The sequence below is a fragment of the Bactrocera dorsalis genome, chromosome 4 (assembly GCF_023373825.1).
Source record: "Bactrocera dorsalis isolate Fly_Bdor chromosome 4, ASM2337382v1, whole genome shotgun sequence".
Classification (NCBI taxonomy): domain Eukaryota; kingdom Metazoa; phylum Arthropoda; class Insecta; order Diptera; family Tephritidae; genus Bactrocera; species Bactrocera dorsalis.
This window is the reverse complement of record NC_064306.1, coordinates 73,050,047-73,063,474: the sequence shown is the minus strand read 5'-3', so window position 1 is coordinate 73,063,474 and position 13,428 is coordinate 73,050,047. Positions and strand designations below refer to the sequence as shown.

Sequence of the window (13,428 nt, the reverse complement as noted above, 5' to 3'; positions counted from 1 at the left end):
GCGGGGCTTTCGCCGGCAGCGAATTCAGCTTCGCGCTGCATATCTTCGAAAATGCGTGAGCCGATGCCACGTTTAGCTAGGAGATGCGATAGAGCAGTCATGTGCACATCGTTGGTGGTGATGCTGCCATCTTTGGGCTTGCTGGGAATGTGAGCGGACCTCTTCGTTTTCTCGGCATCGGACTTGTGGCTGAGTGAAGCAAAGGCTAAAGTAATTTAGGAAATACAAAACGTGTGCGTATTTTAGTAAAACGCAATTGACACCAAGTATTCCCAGAGCGAGTGAGTACCTTGATCGATGGCATGCTCAACAGCGGCCACAGCTTTCTTGGCCCAGGTGTGCTCATTGCGACTTTTTATACCTTCGTGATTGTCTAGGGCAGTCGTAGAATGTCCGCTAAAATGCACGTCGGTTGAAGTGTTGCGTATGTCCGACAGAAGGTCACTGGAAAGCTTGGTTTTGTTTTGGGAGACGGTAGAGCCGCGCTTGATGCGGCGCAGTGCCTCCGTTTGCTGAAATGTAACTGCGACCAGGGTCAGACCTGTAAATCTTCAGGGGTTAATTACAAAGGCAACCACGAAATACTTACTAAGGCACACGCTGAAGATGAGCAATAGACTGGTGTTGCGCATTTTGCGTTGAATATACATATGCAGTTCCGCTGGTTTGTTGTAAGCTGACGGATTATAGTCTCTAAAAATATGCCTTATTGGCTTGAAAAATATATGTATGTAATATTTGAAATTGATGAGGAATTTTTCGCTTTGCTTTTTAAGGCGAGGAACACAAATTTAAAAGTAGAAAAACAAGTGCTGAAACAGTAGAGTATGCCAGAGGCTATTACTTTAGCACCTTTTGTTTCCGCGTACGGAAAGCCCTGATGTTACTCGATGTGTATGTGGAACGTCTTACTGATAATCCAAATAAGTGAGGGGTATATGAGTTAAAGTTGAATTTGAGCCTACGGCACATGGATTGGGAGCATCCATATTACACACCGGACTGGTTACATATAACACAGGATACAAATGTAGCTCCAATCAACTTTTTCTAACTATATGTATCTTGCAACTTCCAATCAATAATTGCTTGGCCGAACGCCGTTAGGCAGTTTCTGCTAACGCTTCGGAGTATTAGAAACCCATTAGAGCTCATCAATTTTCATACAGTTTTCTTCGCCCTTTAACTTGCGTCCCATTATCGCATAATTTGCCGACTGTGTGTGGCATACACACGGACAACTTCAAGAAAGTGCGCGTGTGTGCATTCGAGAACTTGCTCGAGTAGCGTTCATTCACTCTGCGTTGACCTTGCACTCATACGACACCCCGAGTGGTACAAATATAATTTATATAAACTGGATTTCGCAGCTGACATTGATGCCGTTGACGTTGACAGCTGATTGAAAAAATTTTAGTTGTGCCTTCAAACCTTACCACAAAGAGAAAACAACAACACCAATGACGAAATAAAGCAATTACAACTAAACAAAACCAAGTTGGTGCAGCAAAAGCCCGCAGCCATCACTGTATGGCTTGCATAATTCTCGCCCCTGCGGCACTGCCTGTGGCCTGCTGCGTCCTTCAAACTTAATTAATTTGATTTTAAGCACAGTTATGCACAGAGGAATGCATCAACATTTTTTGCCGCAACCTGAAATGTTTTCTAAACACACACGTCCACGCATGGCAGAGTGCATCATTGTGTGACACTTGAATCCATCGACGAGTTCTCAAGGATTCGAGTGGATTCATTCAAATTGACTGATTTAGGCGCATAATTTCATGACAGCCGCTCATAACCAAGTGTCATAGGGGCCAAAGTCTCAAGTATTGCTTGTGAATGAGTAATCTGTCAGAGAAGACAGATGGCACATTATCGTTACCAACTCAACTTTTGTTAGTGTATACCTATACGCATACGCCCATAGTCACCACTTTTCTTTATGTACTATTTTATAGATGGAGGCACTGGTGCGCACTATGCAGAACGATGAAAAACCCGTGCCAGTGCGAGTGCAGAAGACCTTTCTCAGCAATATTCCATCGGCGTTCATGGGTAGGTTTGCCACTTTCAGCATTTGCTCGTGAGATTCAATACATGTTTCTGTTTTAGGTTACGATTTGATAGAGTGGATGATGGACCGCTTGATGATTGAGGAGTCTGAGGCATTGAGCATCGCCAACCAACTTTGTTTGCATGGCTATTTCTTTCCCGTCAATGACACCAAAACACTAGCCGTGAAGGATGACTCCTCGCTGTATCGCTTTCAGACGCCATACTACTGGCCATGGCAACACAAACCTCCCGACAATGTGGAGTACGCCATTTACCTGGCGAAGCGCTCGTTGCGCAATAAGCAACGACATGCCTTGGAAGAGTACGAGACTGAAGCCTTGGCATCGCTACATAAGAGCTTGAAAGGTAAGTGGGATTTCATCACTATGCAAGCCGAGGAGCAGGTACGGTTGGCGAAGGAACGTAAGAAGGGTGACAAGATCGTCGTTGACTCACAAGTAAGAATATAAATTTATATGAAATTATTAGCTTTGTTTAATTGAAATTTGATCAAACAGGAGCGCGCCTATTGGCGTGTACACCGTCCACCGCCCGGCCAGTTCACACCTCTGGAGCCATGCCCCATACCTTCGCGTGATCGCCAAGGCTTCAAGCCTAATAAGAAGAAAACGGTTGATGATGTGCAACGCGAGGTGGACTATCTACGCAAGTCGTTGAATCGCACACGCATGAAGATGTCACAAGCTTGCGAATCACTCGTGGCATATTCGGAGACATTTGCCGAGTATGACTTCTTTTTGCAGCCGGTACTGCCCTCAAATCCTTGGGTGACCGAAGATGTCACATTTTGGCAGCTGAACAACAGTTTTGTGGATACACCCACAGAGAAGCGAGTTAAGCGTTGGGCTATCTCAGTAGAAGAGTTGGTTTCCGATCCAACAGGCCTGCAAGAGTTCACAAGCTTTTTGGAGAAAGAATACTCTCACGAAAATATACGTTTCTGGATCGCAGTGAATCGATTGCGGCGCTCGGCTCACTCTCAGGTGCCGCGTAAAGTTAAAGAAATTTATGAGTAAGATCGGCTATTCTTTTGGCTTTATTTTAATTTCATATTTATACTTTGACATTAAAATTTGGTCTCGTTTCTTACGTACAGAGAGTTTCTGAAACCAGGCGCGCCTTGCGAAATCAATATTGATGGTAAAACCATGGAGAGTGTGCTGAAGGGTCTAAAAAATCCATCACGTTTCACATTTGATTCCGCCTCGGAACATATTTACACGCTGCTATTAAAGAAGGACTGCTACCCACGTTTCATACGGTCCGACCACTACAAGCGTCTACTGGAGGCAGGCGTACCCCCATCACACAAGAAACGCTTCTTTAACTTCGGTGGTGTGGGAGGTGCCAAGAAGAAGATGACAGCCGCACTCTCCAGCCAACCTAATCTTGGTGACGGCACAACTGCGAAGAATATCGGCGGTGCGAGCGGCTCGATGATGACAGCACCACCTCCAGGGAATTTGGCGCGACGACGGGGCAGCGACCGCAGCCTTACCGGCTCCGCTCACGAGCTGGCTGTGATTGGCGTAAATAAGGACATAACCTCAAAAGTGCCACACTCGCACTCACAAAGCAATTTGAGTGAGATGCCATACAGGTGAGTTGGCTGGAAGATCTCAAGGCTCACGAAACCTTTTGCTGGTTCCACGCAAAAGTTTCAGTTGACATGACCCGTGAGACAAATATGCAATACTCATAGATGTAGCTTTTTCTGCAATATTAAGTACATAAGTTTATAATTATAATTTCCTCGAAAATTTTTATGAATTGTTTTGCTAGATTATGTAACTAAAATTTAACGCTAAATAATTATCTAATAAAGTATAAATATAATAAATCTTTAAGTAGCTTAAAACACTATTTAATTGGTTAAACATTTAAATTCAAATTCTCAATCTGATTTTCTTTTTCGCATATTTTCATACACAAATTTTTGTTCGAAACACAAATCAAATGCAATCGCCATGTGTGCACCCGAAAAAAAAAAAAACAAATTACATAAAATACTGGGCAACCCACATTCCAATGTAAATGTCAAATATGAATTGGATCTCGCAGCAGTGAGTCCATTTATAGAGGAGACATGCCACAACTCCAGGTCACAGATGTCGCTGTTCAAAATTCATCACTCGGAAATCGCGAGAGTAGCTCACGTTCGCTTCAGTAAGCCGTTATTTGCTCTTTTACCCAACCAGCATCTCTGATCAACTCTCAACTATCTATCCACTGCTTCAAAACTGATGTTGCTGTTGCTCTACAATTTACCAAACTACAATTGTTGTCAAACTTGGCGTGTTGTATTAACCATATACCTGATAGGGGGTCTACTTTGGACCCCCCATCGTCACTCATCACCTCTATATCGCACATACTTTCTACTAACCTCATTTTTAGTTGCTCGTTTTAATGAATATATTGCTCCGATTCATTACTCATACACTTCAGTGTTGTGTTTTTGTTCAATTATTCTTTATCAATTATTATATAATGTCTCCCCAAGCCGGCGAATCCGTACTAATTTTCTTACTTGACGAAACCACCCATATTCTTCATCTTTGAAATCAATCATATTTCTTTTGTTTCTTTTTTCTTAAATTTGTTGTAATTTGGTTGCTATGCTAAATTTTTGAATATTACTTCCGCACTGTTGTAAATATGTGTGTTTGTTTGCTATGGAAATGATAAAACTTGTAAAGACCTAATAAAGCCGTTGTGTGCAAGCATTTCCCAGTCACTTTTCGTTAAATGATTCCTAAAATTGTATAGGGAGACGACTAAGGCGAAGCCTGCTCGCTTGGAGACCACGGTGGAGTCTTCCAGTAGCGCAGTGTGCCCATGGGATGTGCCTGATGAGCCCCCTGACACACAGGCACCCACGCCACACCAAAAGTCTCAAATTAAATTGTCCATATGTCCCTGGGAGCAGGAAAGCGACCCTGTGCCAATCGCCGCTAATATTGCAAAGTCAGCCACACACCGTCTCACCAGGTATACAATTCAATAAATAGATACCCAAACAAGAATACATATGTATTATCTTATTTTTTTCTAGCACATCCTCGGACAACACTGATGTATCGGATCGCATCCAACGCAACTTGGGTATAAGACATCAGAACACCGTAGACAGCGGCGAGGCGAGTAAACGTCTTGTTCCCAACTTCACCGAACAACGTAGAGCTTCAATGTCTTTCACACAGTCGTAAGTGTCATTTTCGTAATCTTTTCAGCACTATTTATATATGTATGTATATAATTTTGTACACCTCGCAGGCGTCTTTCGGAATATCAATTCGGTCAGACATCTGTTTCAGCGAAAACTTCTTCTAGCCCATCGCCAACAGTGGGTAGCCAGAGTGTTGTGGACTCTTCACTTTCAGCACCACCGCCACCGCTCTTTACTCAAAGTATTGCGACCATGGCCGCAGTAACGGTGATTAATAGCTCATCGACGATTGTGACGAAGGATCCTCCTTCCTCTTCGGATGCAGAGGTAGAGGAGGAGCTGAATAAGCTAACTGTATCGCAGAGGAACAGTGAATCTTCAGCATCTGAAATGTGTGCGCTGCCACCACCTACTCCGACACCACCGCCCATTACTAAGGTGACACCACCTCCTCCGGACGAAAATATTTGCTCCTACTATCAGCCAGTTGAGGTGATATCTTGTGAGAGTTCTCAAAGCGATCATGTGTGCGGCGCAGAAAGAAGTGGTGGAAGCGGCAATAGTGACAATGGTAGCATTGTCATATCCGACACAGATGTGGAGGTAGCTGTGCAGGAGGTACAAATAGAGCTTATTGAAAGCTATGACTTTCAGGAAGGGAAAAGTCCGCAGCTGTCAACACCCTCCATACAGATTGAAGAGGAGCTGGAAGTTTTGCCAATTGAGGACCCAGTTGCAGGTGAGTTAATTGTGTAAAACTTTCAATAAAAAACCGAAATCATAATGTTTGCAGAGCCGACGCCGGCCGAAGCTGATGTTATCGAGGTTGTAGCTCAAAGAACGCCCACAACCAGCCGTGGTAATTCGCGGCCGGAAACGCCAGAAATGGAACAGAAGCTGCTACCAGCTGCCACCACGCCGGACATTTTGCAATCGCCACAACTGCATACGTCCATATCTTCGGGCGCGCTGTTAGTTACCGCTTCAGTGATACCGCCACCACCGCCACCCATCGGTCCAATGGAAGAGGAAGAGCAGCTACGCGTTGAGGAAGAAATAGCAGCAGCACAAGAGACACAAGATGAACTCTCACCAACTACAGACGAGTATCAAGAGGGTCTACAATTCGATACCGATGGCAAGGAAGACTACGAGTATGACATCATCGACACTGACAGCCAAGCCGGTTATATACCTCCAGCACCGACGCCGGCGCCATCCATGGCACCACTTGCCGAAATGGATATTGACACCGTAGACGATGAGCCATGCGACGAAATGTGCTCCATGCAGGAATTGGCGGAAATACCAACAACACCAACACCAACTGTCAACATGTACGAAGTGTCGCCGACCATCATTGAGAGTGTAATACCAATGGTCACTGAAGAGGTGAAAAAGCGACGAAAGAAGCGCAGTGCCGATGGCAAAAAGATACTATCTGTAGATGAAAAGGAACAAAAGGCAAGCACATCGGCAGGTGGAGCTGCAGAAGTCGTCACCGGAGCGAAGTCGGAGACTGACCGCAATGCGGTGTGCCCTTGGGAGGACGAGTAAGTGCCGTCGACGTGACATCTTTATGATGGATTATTAATCATTATCTCGCTATTTCATATTTCAGAAATGTTACAACCAGTGATGGCACCTTCGTGAAGACATACGCCACGCTCGGGTATTTATGAATAAAGCAGAACCTTTTCAAGTCTGTGGTCAACAAAATACTGAAGAAAAAGAAAAATCAAAAGAAATGACAGTTTTGCAACACAACCCTAAACACATACACAGAAACTTACACGTAATCGTTCATAGACAGCAAACATACACACTTCAGCGCTAGAATGAGCACTGATGGGATTGATCTCTCCTTTGAAGTGTTTTGTTTATGCAAAACACTGAATTCGTTACCATGATTTAGTTTCCGATTTACACAGAAGTAGATTTGCTCTCAGCTTGTCGACTTATAGCACGCCCACTAACACACACGCGACACATTCACTAAGCCGTCACTAAAGAATAGAATAAATAAATCTTGCTATTAGAAATTATTAATAAGACATCTATACATATACACCATTCACCTATACATTTACAATTCACAGACACATACACACATATACACTATTCAGCACTCCTCCAGAAGAAGAAGAAGAAGAACTGAGAAGATGACGAATTGATTGCTTAAATGCTTAAGCCACTTCAAGAGAATTGTCTATTGCTGAAATCACAATTATTTAAGTAAATCTCGCAGCCAACCAAGTGCAGAGAAGAGGAAATATAAAAATTATTAGAAATTTGCGTTACATAACTATTATTAGTATTTAGAAACTTAGCGATCGGTGATTTGTAGAATGAGATTACATATTGGATAGTTCTATGCTATTGGCGCGGACCTTAAAAGTGATGTGCGGTGGTAGACAGTTATCGAATGCTACTACAACTAGTTTTTACAGACATTTAACAGGCAGAGATGATTAAAAATAATTTAACAAAAAGTAATGCAATAAAGTTCTAAGGAAACGAGGGGGCGAGATTTAGGTGGAAAAGTTGAGTGCCACCGCCGTACAGCGCACGGAGCCGAAGTGTGATGAATTAACTTCAACAAAGAGAAATTTGCAACAGCAAAAATATATTATTTTGAAAGAAGTATTAGAAAGAGAGAGATGCAAGGCGAGTTTAGGATTTGCCACTTTGGCACTTTGCTCCACACTCTCCCACTTTAGGTAAATGTGAAGGAAAACAGTGCGACAATAAGCAAAACACTACAAACTAACAAATATGCAAATTTTAGTTGTAAGCATAATAATTCCTTTAATTATTCATAATTTCTTTTAGATTTCTTCAAATAATTATCAAACACTTATTTACAGTATTATATGCATATGTTAGGTAACATAATCTATAAAAAAAATACTTTTAAGAATAATTTTTTGTTTATAAATACAACCGTAGTCTTGAATTACATTTATCATTTTCATTACTGAGCAAAAGTTTGCTTTTCAAACGAGAGTATGAGGTCGGCTGACCACAAATTTTCAATTCATGTAATTCTCAATTTCCTGACTAGTACACAAATATTTTTGAAAACTTTTGTAAGAACGCACACCTTTTGTAAAATGATGCTTTACGCGCTTACACCCCGCCTACACATTTTTATGCCCTCTCCGCATGCATGTGTGTGGGTGGGACAGCTCCAGCTGCAATATCTCGGCGTTCGTGCACACACAACTTTCGAGCCCCAAAATGTATGCAACGAAAGCGAGATACCAACAATGCGAGGCAACTGCGGCAACACGGTGGATGGCCTCACAGGAGGCCCGTGCCTCTTTATGACAGACTGGAGCCGAGGCAAATAAAACGGCATTTTACGAGACGACAACCGCTTGGAAAATCGACAGCTGTTAGGGTCATTGAATATACTATTATTAATAAATATGATAAAAATATTACATGTTGAATATGCTACTACGTTACTTAAAATGCACTAACTAAGCAAATGTATCGTTGTTCGATTGTTGAGAAAAATTACATATACATACACATTACTATGTTATAAGCAATTGCCTGGAAGGGCTTAGTGTTCGTTGTTTATTCGAGCAAAATTGGCAAATTTGGTGTTGCATTTATTCACAATATTCACTAATCAATCCTTACTAGTTGGCGCTTGCAGCCGTTTACTTAAGTGTCTCACTTATATAATAACATAAAATCAATAAAATAAAAAGAAAAAAAAACTATAAAAAAGCAAAAACAAAATAAAAAATATAAAATCTTTGAAAATCCGAAAAAAAATTGTTGGTACATATATTCCTAGCATTTAACCTACATACATACATATATATTTCCAGTATAAAATTTAACCACTTAGATTGAAGGAGTTACTAACTGAATGTTGTGTGTTTAACTAAAATAAAATACAGAAAATAAATGCTTACAAGCATTCTTAGAAATAAGCTTTATTAGTTAACGATAGAGGCAAGTTTTAAAAATATTTGTGTACGAAAGGCGAAAACACTTCGTAGATACCAAAAAAATTCAAAAAATTCAAAAAATAAAAATAAAAATTTTCTAGTCAGCAATTTTAAAGAGATGTATAGAAAATTTAAGTTATTAATTTGTTAAACTATGCAAACAAGTTGCCAAAAATTGTTGCAAGCTTTTCTGAGTGATTTAGTTTAATTTTCATTTAGCTTAAGTTGATCTGCTTCATGCATACAAATACAGTCAGTCACAAATTTGTAGTTCACTCCACACATCACACTCCGAAACTCACCTCACTCTCTCACGCACACTGAACTTCAGACTCTCAGAGCTACTACCGATTCTCAATCAAAAAACGAGCTAAAGGAAACAAGTAACAATTGGTTGTTGGCTAGACAATTATCTCCCATTAAGCTCGCTCGAGTAAGTATTTTATTTACAATTACAATGTACTTAACTATATAAAAACCTAATTATAAAATAAATCAAAATTAGAAAAGAGTTGGCTAAATTTAAAGGCGATAACTTACTCATACACGTACAGTGGCAAAATGCAAATATAACCGAAAAAATCCACAACAAAAAAAATATTTATTAAGTAAGCAAGTTATAACTGAAAAAAAAACTTAGAAAAAAATAACCACAACAAAGTAAATGTTGAATATTTCTAAAGATACAGAAAATAAATGAAACCACCGTTCAAAACCACTCACCAAATGAAGCGAAGCGAGAAACCTAAAGCAAAAACAAACACAAGAATAAAATATATAAATAATAACTCAAGGGTAAAGTAAGCAAACAAGGTCGCATGGATCCGGAAGAAAGGCAGAAGAGCAGAAATAGAATAAATTAGAAGAATTAGCTGTAGAAATAGGGATGAATGTAGGAAGTGTGGTTAGTTTAGATGCTCGTAAAGAACTCAACCCATTAAAATGCCAAATTATACATTTACAAAAACAAAACAAAAATGGAGATTGTTGAAAAAAGCAGAAAGAGCGAAGAAGAGTAGAGTCCGGAGCAAAAAACAAGCGAGAAATATGGATCTATATACTTTACTAAAATATAAGCTAAATTAATTAATTAAAGGGGTAGGCGAATAAACAATATAACTAGATGCAGAAAACATAAAAAAAAAATTATAATTTTTGTTGTTCGAAATTTTTGAAACAGCTGAAGAGTAACGGTACAGTTAGCATACGCTACGTGATAAACAGAAAGATATGTGCAAATGCATATAGGTCCGAGTGATAGGAAGAAAGTTGGAAAGAGAGATAAAGAACGATTAATAAAGAAAGTAAAGGAGAGCCAAGCGAAGAAAATTCCTACGATGAAATTGGAACTCCTTAGTGGCGCTTGGGAGCTCGGAGCAAAATTAAAAATATTTAAATGAAATATTTTCGTTAGTGATAAGCATAAAGAATAAAACTAATATTTATGATAGAACTAGTAATTGTTGTTATTGCGTATAATTAATAATTAGCCTTACAAACATGGTTATAAATATATATTATTAAAGGTGTGGCAAAGCCCATGTAGCATTTAAAGCAGTAATACACGAATAAACAAAGTGAAGGTGAACAAAATTGGCAGCAGCGAATAATTGAGTACTAACCACCCTACACAATGCGAAGGAAATATATGCAGCAGGAACAGAGATTCAAACGAACAGAAACTGAAATACAAATAGAAACAGAAACAGATTACAAATTAAACAGAAACAGAATACAGAAACAGAATACAGAAACTATAAGAGCGAAAGAAATTGAAGCAAAACTCAAAATCTAAAAGCCAACAAAATCTCTTTTGCATTGTATTGGAACGTTTTTGCTTACATGAACACATACTATTTTAGCTTACCCACACATTTACACAAACAACTAATAATTTTTAAATCCTACAACTAAAAACTATCTATCTACTTATTAAGCCAAATTAATGAAATAGAATTACGTATCAAACTCAATAGCAGAAGGGCACTAAAAGAGAAACTTTGTCTATTTCCTAAGTCAAATGCGAAAGCAAAAACAGCAAAAACATGACAAATAATGTACTCAAAATTAAAAAAAAATAAGAAACCTAAAGTTGAAAATTGGCAAATATGGGCGCAAGCCAGTACTAATACGTATAACTTCATAGGTAAAGGCAGATGCATACCCACACAGGTACATATGTACATATATGTGCTGTGTGTAAAAACAGAAAATTAGAAAAACTTGCAAAGTAAATGCTTTGAGTAACAAACCAGCAGTAGCGTAATTAACAAACTAATTTATATAGATTTAGATTAGTTGGATCACCATGAAACTAGCTCATATTTACACGAACAAAACGCACATATACATATACACACACAAACAATAATTGAGACAACTTGATTGGGTCAAAGCAAAACGTATTAACTTAGCGCTATGAAGAAAACACAAAACAGAACAAAAAATAACAATTGATTGATTAGAAAATATTAGTACTTAATTTATATAAATGTTGATTGATTGAAATAAGGCAAAATAATGCATAAAAATATATAAAACTGCAGCAAAAATACGGAAAACCAAAAAAATAATGATTTAAACAAAAAAAAGCAAAAAGAAATTATTACAAATTATTATTATTATTAAATAAATTATTACGGTAAACAAATATATTAATTATATTGATGATATATACATACATACATATAATGTGACAAAGCGTAATGATTGAAAGGAATAAATAAATTGAAGTACAATAAAGAATTTCAAATGAAAATCAGTCGGCAACTCTTTTTTCTTACGGTCGGGCTATTCAAAACTTGTACATACCGGGCTTTCTGTAAATGGTTCATTATGTAACTGTATTTAGCTGGTTGAAGGTCAAAGGTTCATTTTTGAAAAGTTCAATTTTATGCTAGAAGGAAACTTTCAAAGCTGTTCGATTTGTAAATGGACTACAAAAGCTTCACTAAAGGCTGCCAAGCTTACTTGCAGTTAGTGTTACTAACATAGCAACATAAAAGCTTGGTAAGTTTGCCACCTGAAATTTTGTAGGTGTATGTCCTTGCTATTAAGCTTAAAATACTTGTCCCCTATACGTGTTTGCTTTGGTTTAAAGATAAGATTATAATTGAGATGCTGATAAGGTGAACTACTACTAATATATATAACGCTAATTTTTAATATTTATTTGACCTGATTTTAATTTTATATTCACCTCTCCCGAAAAATTGTAATAAGTTTCCTTCGAATTCCCTAAAACAAATTAAGCGAGGTCTTATTTTGTGCGTCGTTTCCGATTTATCTTTTAAATTTAGATTACTTTGAATACATATTCAGACAAAAAACCACTACTGGCACTAAAGGCATCCTTACTTTAAGAAAAATTAACATTTTCTTGTATTAATTCTGTTTATTGATTTTTTATATTCAGCGAAACAAGTTGTTGCAAAGTCTGCTACATCAAAGAAGATTTCGCTAATAAAGAGGCCTAGAGACATACAAACTCACCAACTATAGGCATATATGTATTTATATCTCAAATAATATTGTGACTCTTCTCAGTATTCATTTACCTTGCAAAATTTCTCGCTTTTCAGTCATGTTGGGAATGAAGGGAACTTATAAACAGCTAATTAGGCCTTGAAAATGTAAAATGTTGTAGAAAACCATTCAGAACATTTGACTGTAAATTTAGATAATTACACCGTTCAACAAAAAAAATATTTTTTTGGGGGTTTCTGTTCTCATGCTTGAATTCTGATTCTAGACATTGAAAAACACTTAAATATTAATCTTTGGTCCTTAAAGTTTGCTTTATCTACATCGATAAGTATATTTTAATTTATTTCAAAGATGGCAGCACTTTGATTAACCCGAATGTAAACAGTATTATTATTTGTAAGAGGCACAGTAGTGAATGTTTACCTGTTTATTATAGCTGTAGCAACAATATTAGTGTATTACTCAGTTAAAAATGGCGTCAAGTCAGTGTAAAAATGATGTTGATTTATTCTGTTTTATTTGCGGTGAATTTATTAAAGCTAGAAGTAAAAAATTTGCTTTATCAACAAATTTGATACTTTGCGAAGCCTATGAAGCCTATTTTAACCTAAAAGTCAGTAATCAAAATGAAAATTGGGTACCCCACTTCGCTTACATTTAACATGTAGATGTCAGACCCAAAAATCGTGTTGACCGGTGTTATCTGCAGGGGCGACAGAAATATAA

At 38.2% G+C, this 13,428-nt stretch overlaps 2 protein-coding genes across 4 annotated transcripts in view; one reads left to right on the top strand and one right to left on the bottom strand.

Annotated features, from left to right (window-relative positions):
- The window catches only part of LOC105232948 (uncharacterized), a 3,207-nt gene extending 2,437 nt beyond the window's left edge, over window positions 1-770 (bottom strand). For 2 of the 3 annotated variants that reach the window (XM_011214857.4, XM_011214859.4), the window contains exons 1-3: window positions 590-770; window positions 290-541; window positions 13-205 (exon numbers count right to left, since the gene is read on the bottom strand). In XM_011214857.4, the coding sequence (XP_011213159.2) occupies window positions 13-205; window positions 290-541; window positions 590-650 (506 nt within the window). In that variant the 5' untranslated portion in view covers window positions 651-770. The remainder of the gene's footprint in view (window positions 1-12; window positions 206-289; window positions 542-589) is intronic. The other variant, XM_011214858.4, reaches the window with a different exon arrangement.
- Window positions 1-11,977, top strand: part of LOC105232949 (uncharacterized) — a 44,778-nt gene extending 32,801 nt beyond the window's left edge. The window contains exons 5-14 of the mRNA XM_019992731.3: window positions 1,962-2,058; window positions 2,116-2,516; window positions 2,577-3,091; window positions 3,176-3,679; window positions 4,141-4,245; window positions 4,849-5,070; window positions 5,135-5,284; window positions 5,356-5,987; window positions 6,042-6,801; window positions 6,870-11,977. Of these exons, the coding sequence (XP_019848290.2) occupies window positions 1,962-2,058; window positions 2,116-2,516; window positions 2,577-3,091; window positions 3,176-3,679; window positions 4,141-4,245; window positions 4,849-5,070; window positions 5,135-5,284; window positions 5,356-5,987; window positions 6,042-6,801; window positions 6,870-6,930 (3,447 nt within the window). The 3' untranslated portion in view covers window positions 6,931-11,977. The remainder of the gene's footprint in view (window positions 1-1,961; window positions 2,059-2,115; window positions 2,517-2,576; window positions 3,092-3,175; window positions 3,680-4,140; window positions 4,246-4,848; window positions 5,071-5,134; window positions 5,285-5,355; window positions 5,988-6,041; window positions 6,802-6,869) is intronic.
- Window positions 11,978-13,428: the final 1,451 nt, after the last annotated feature.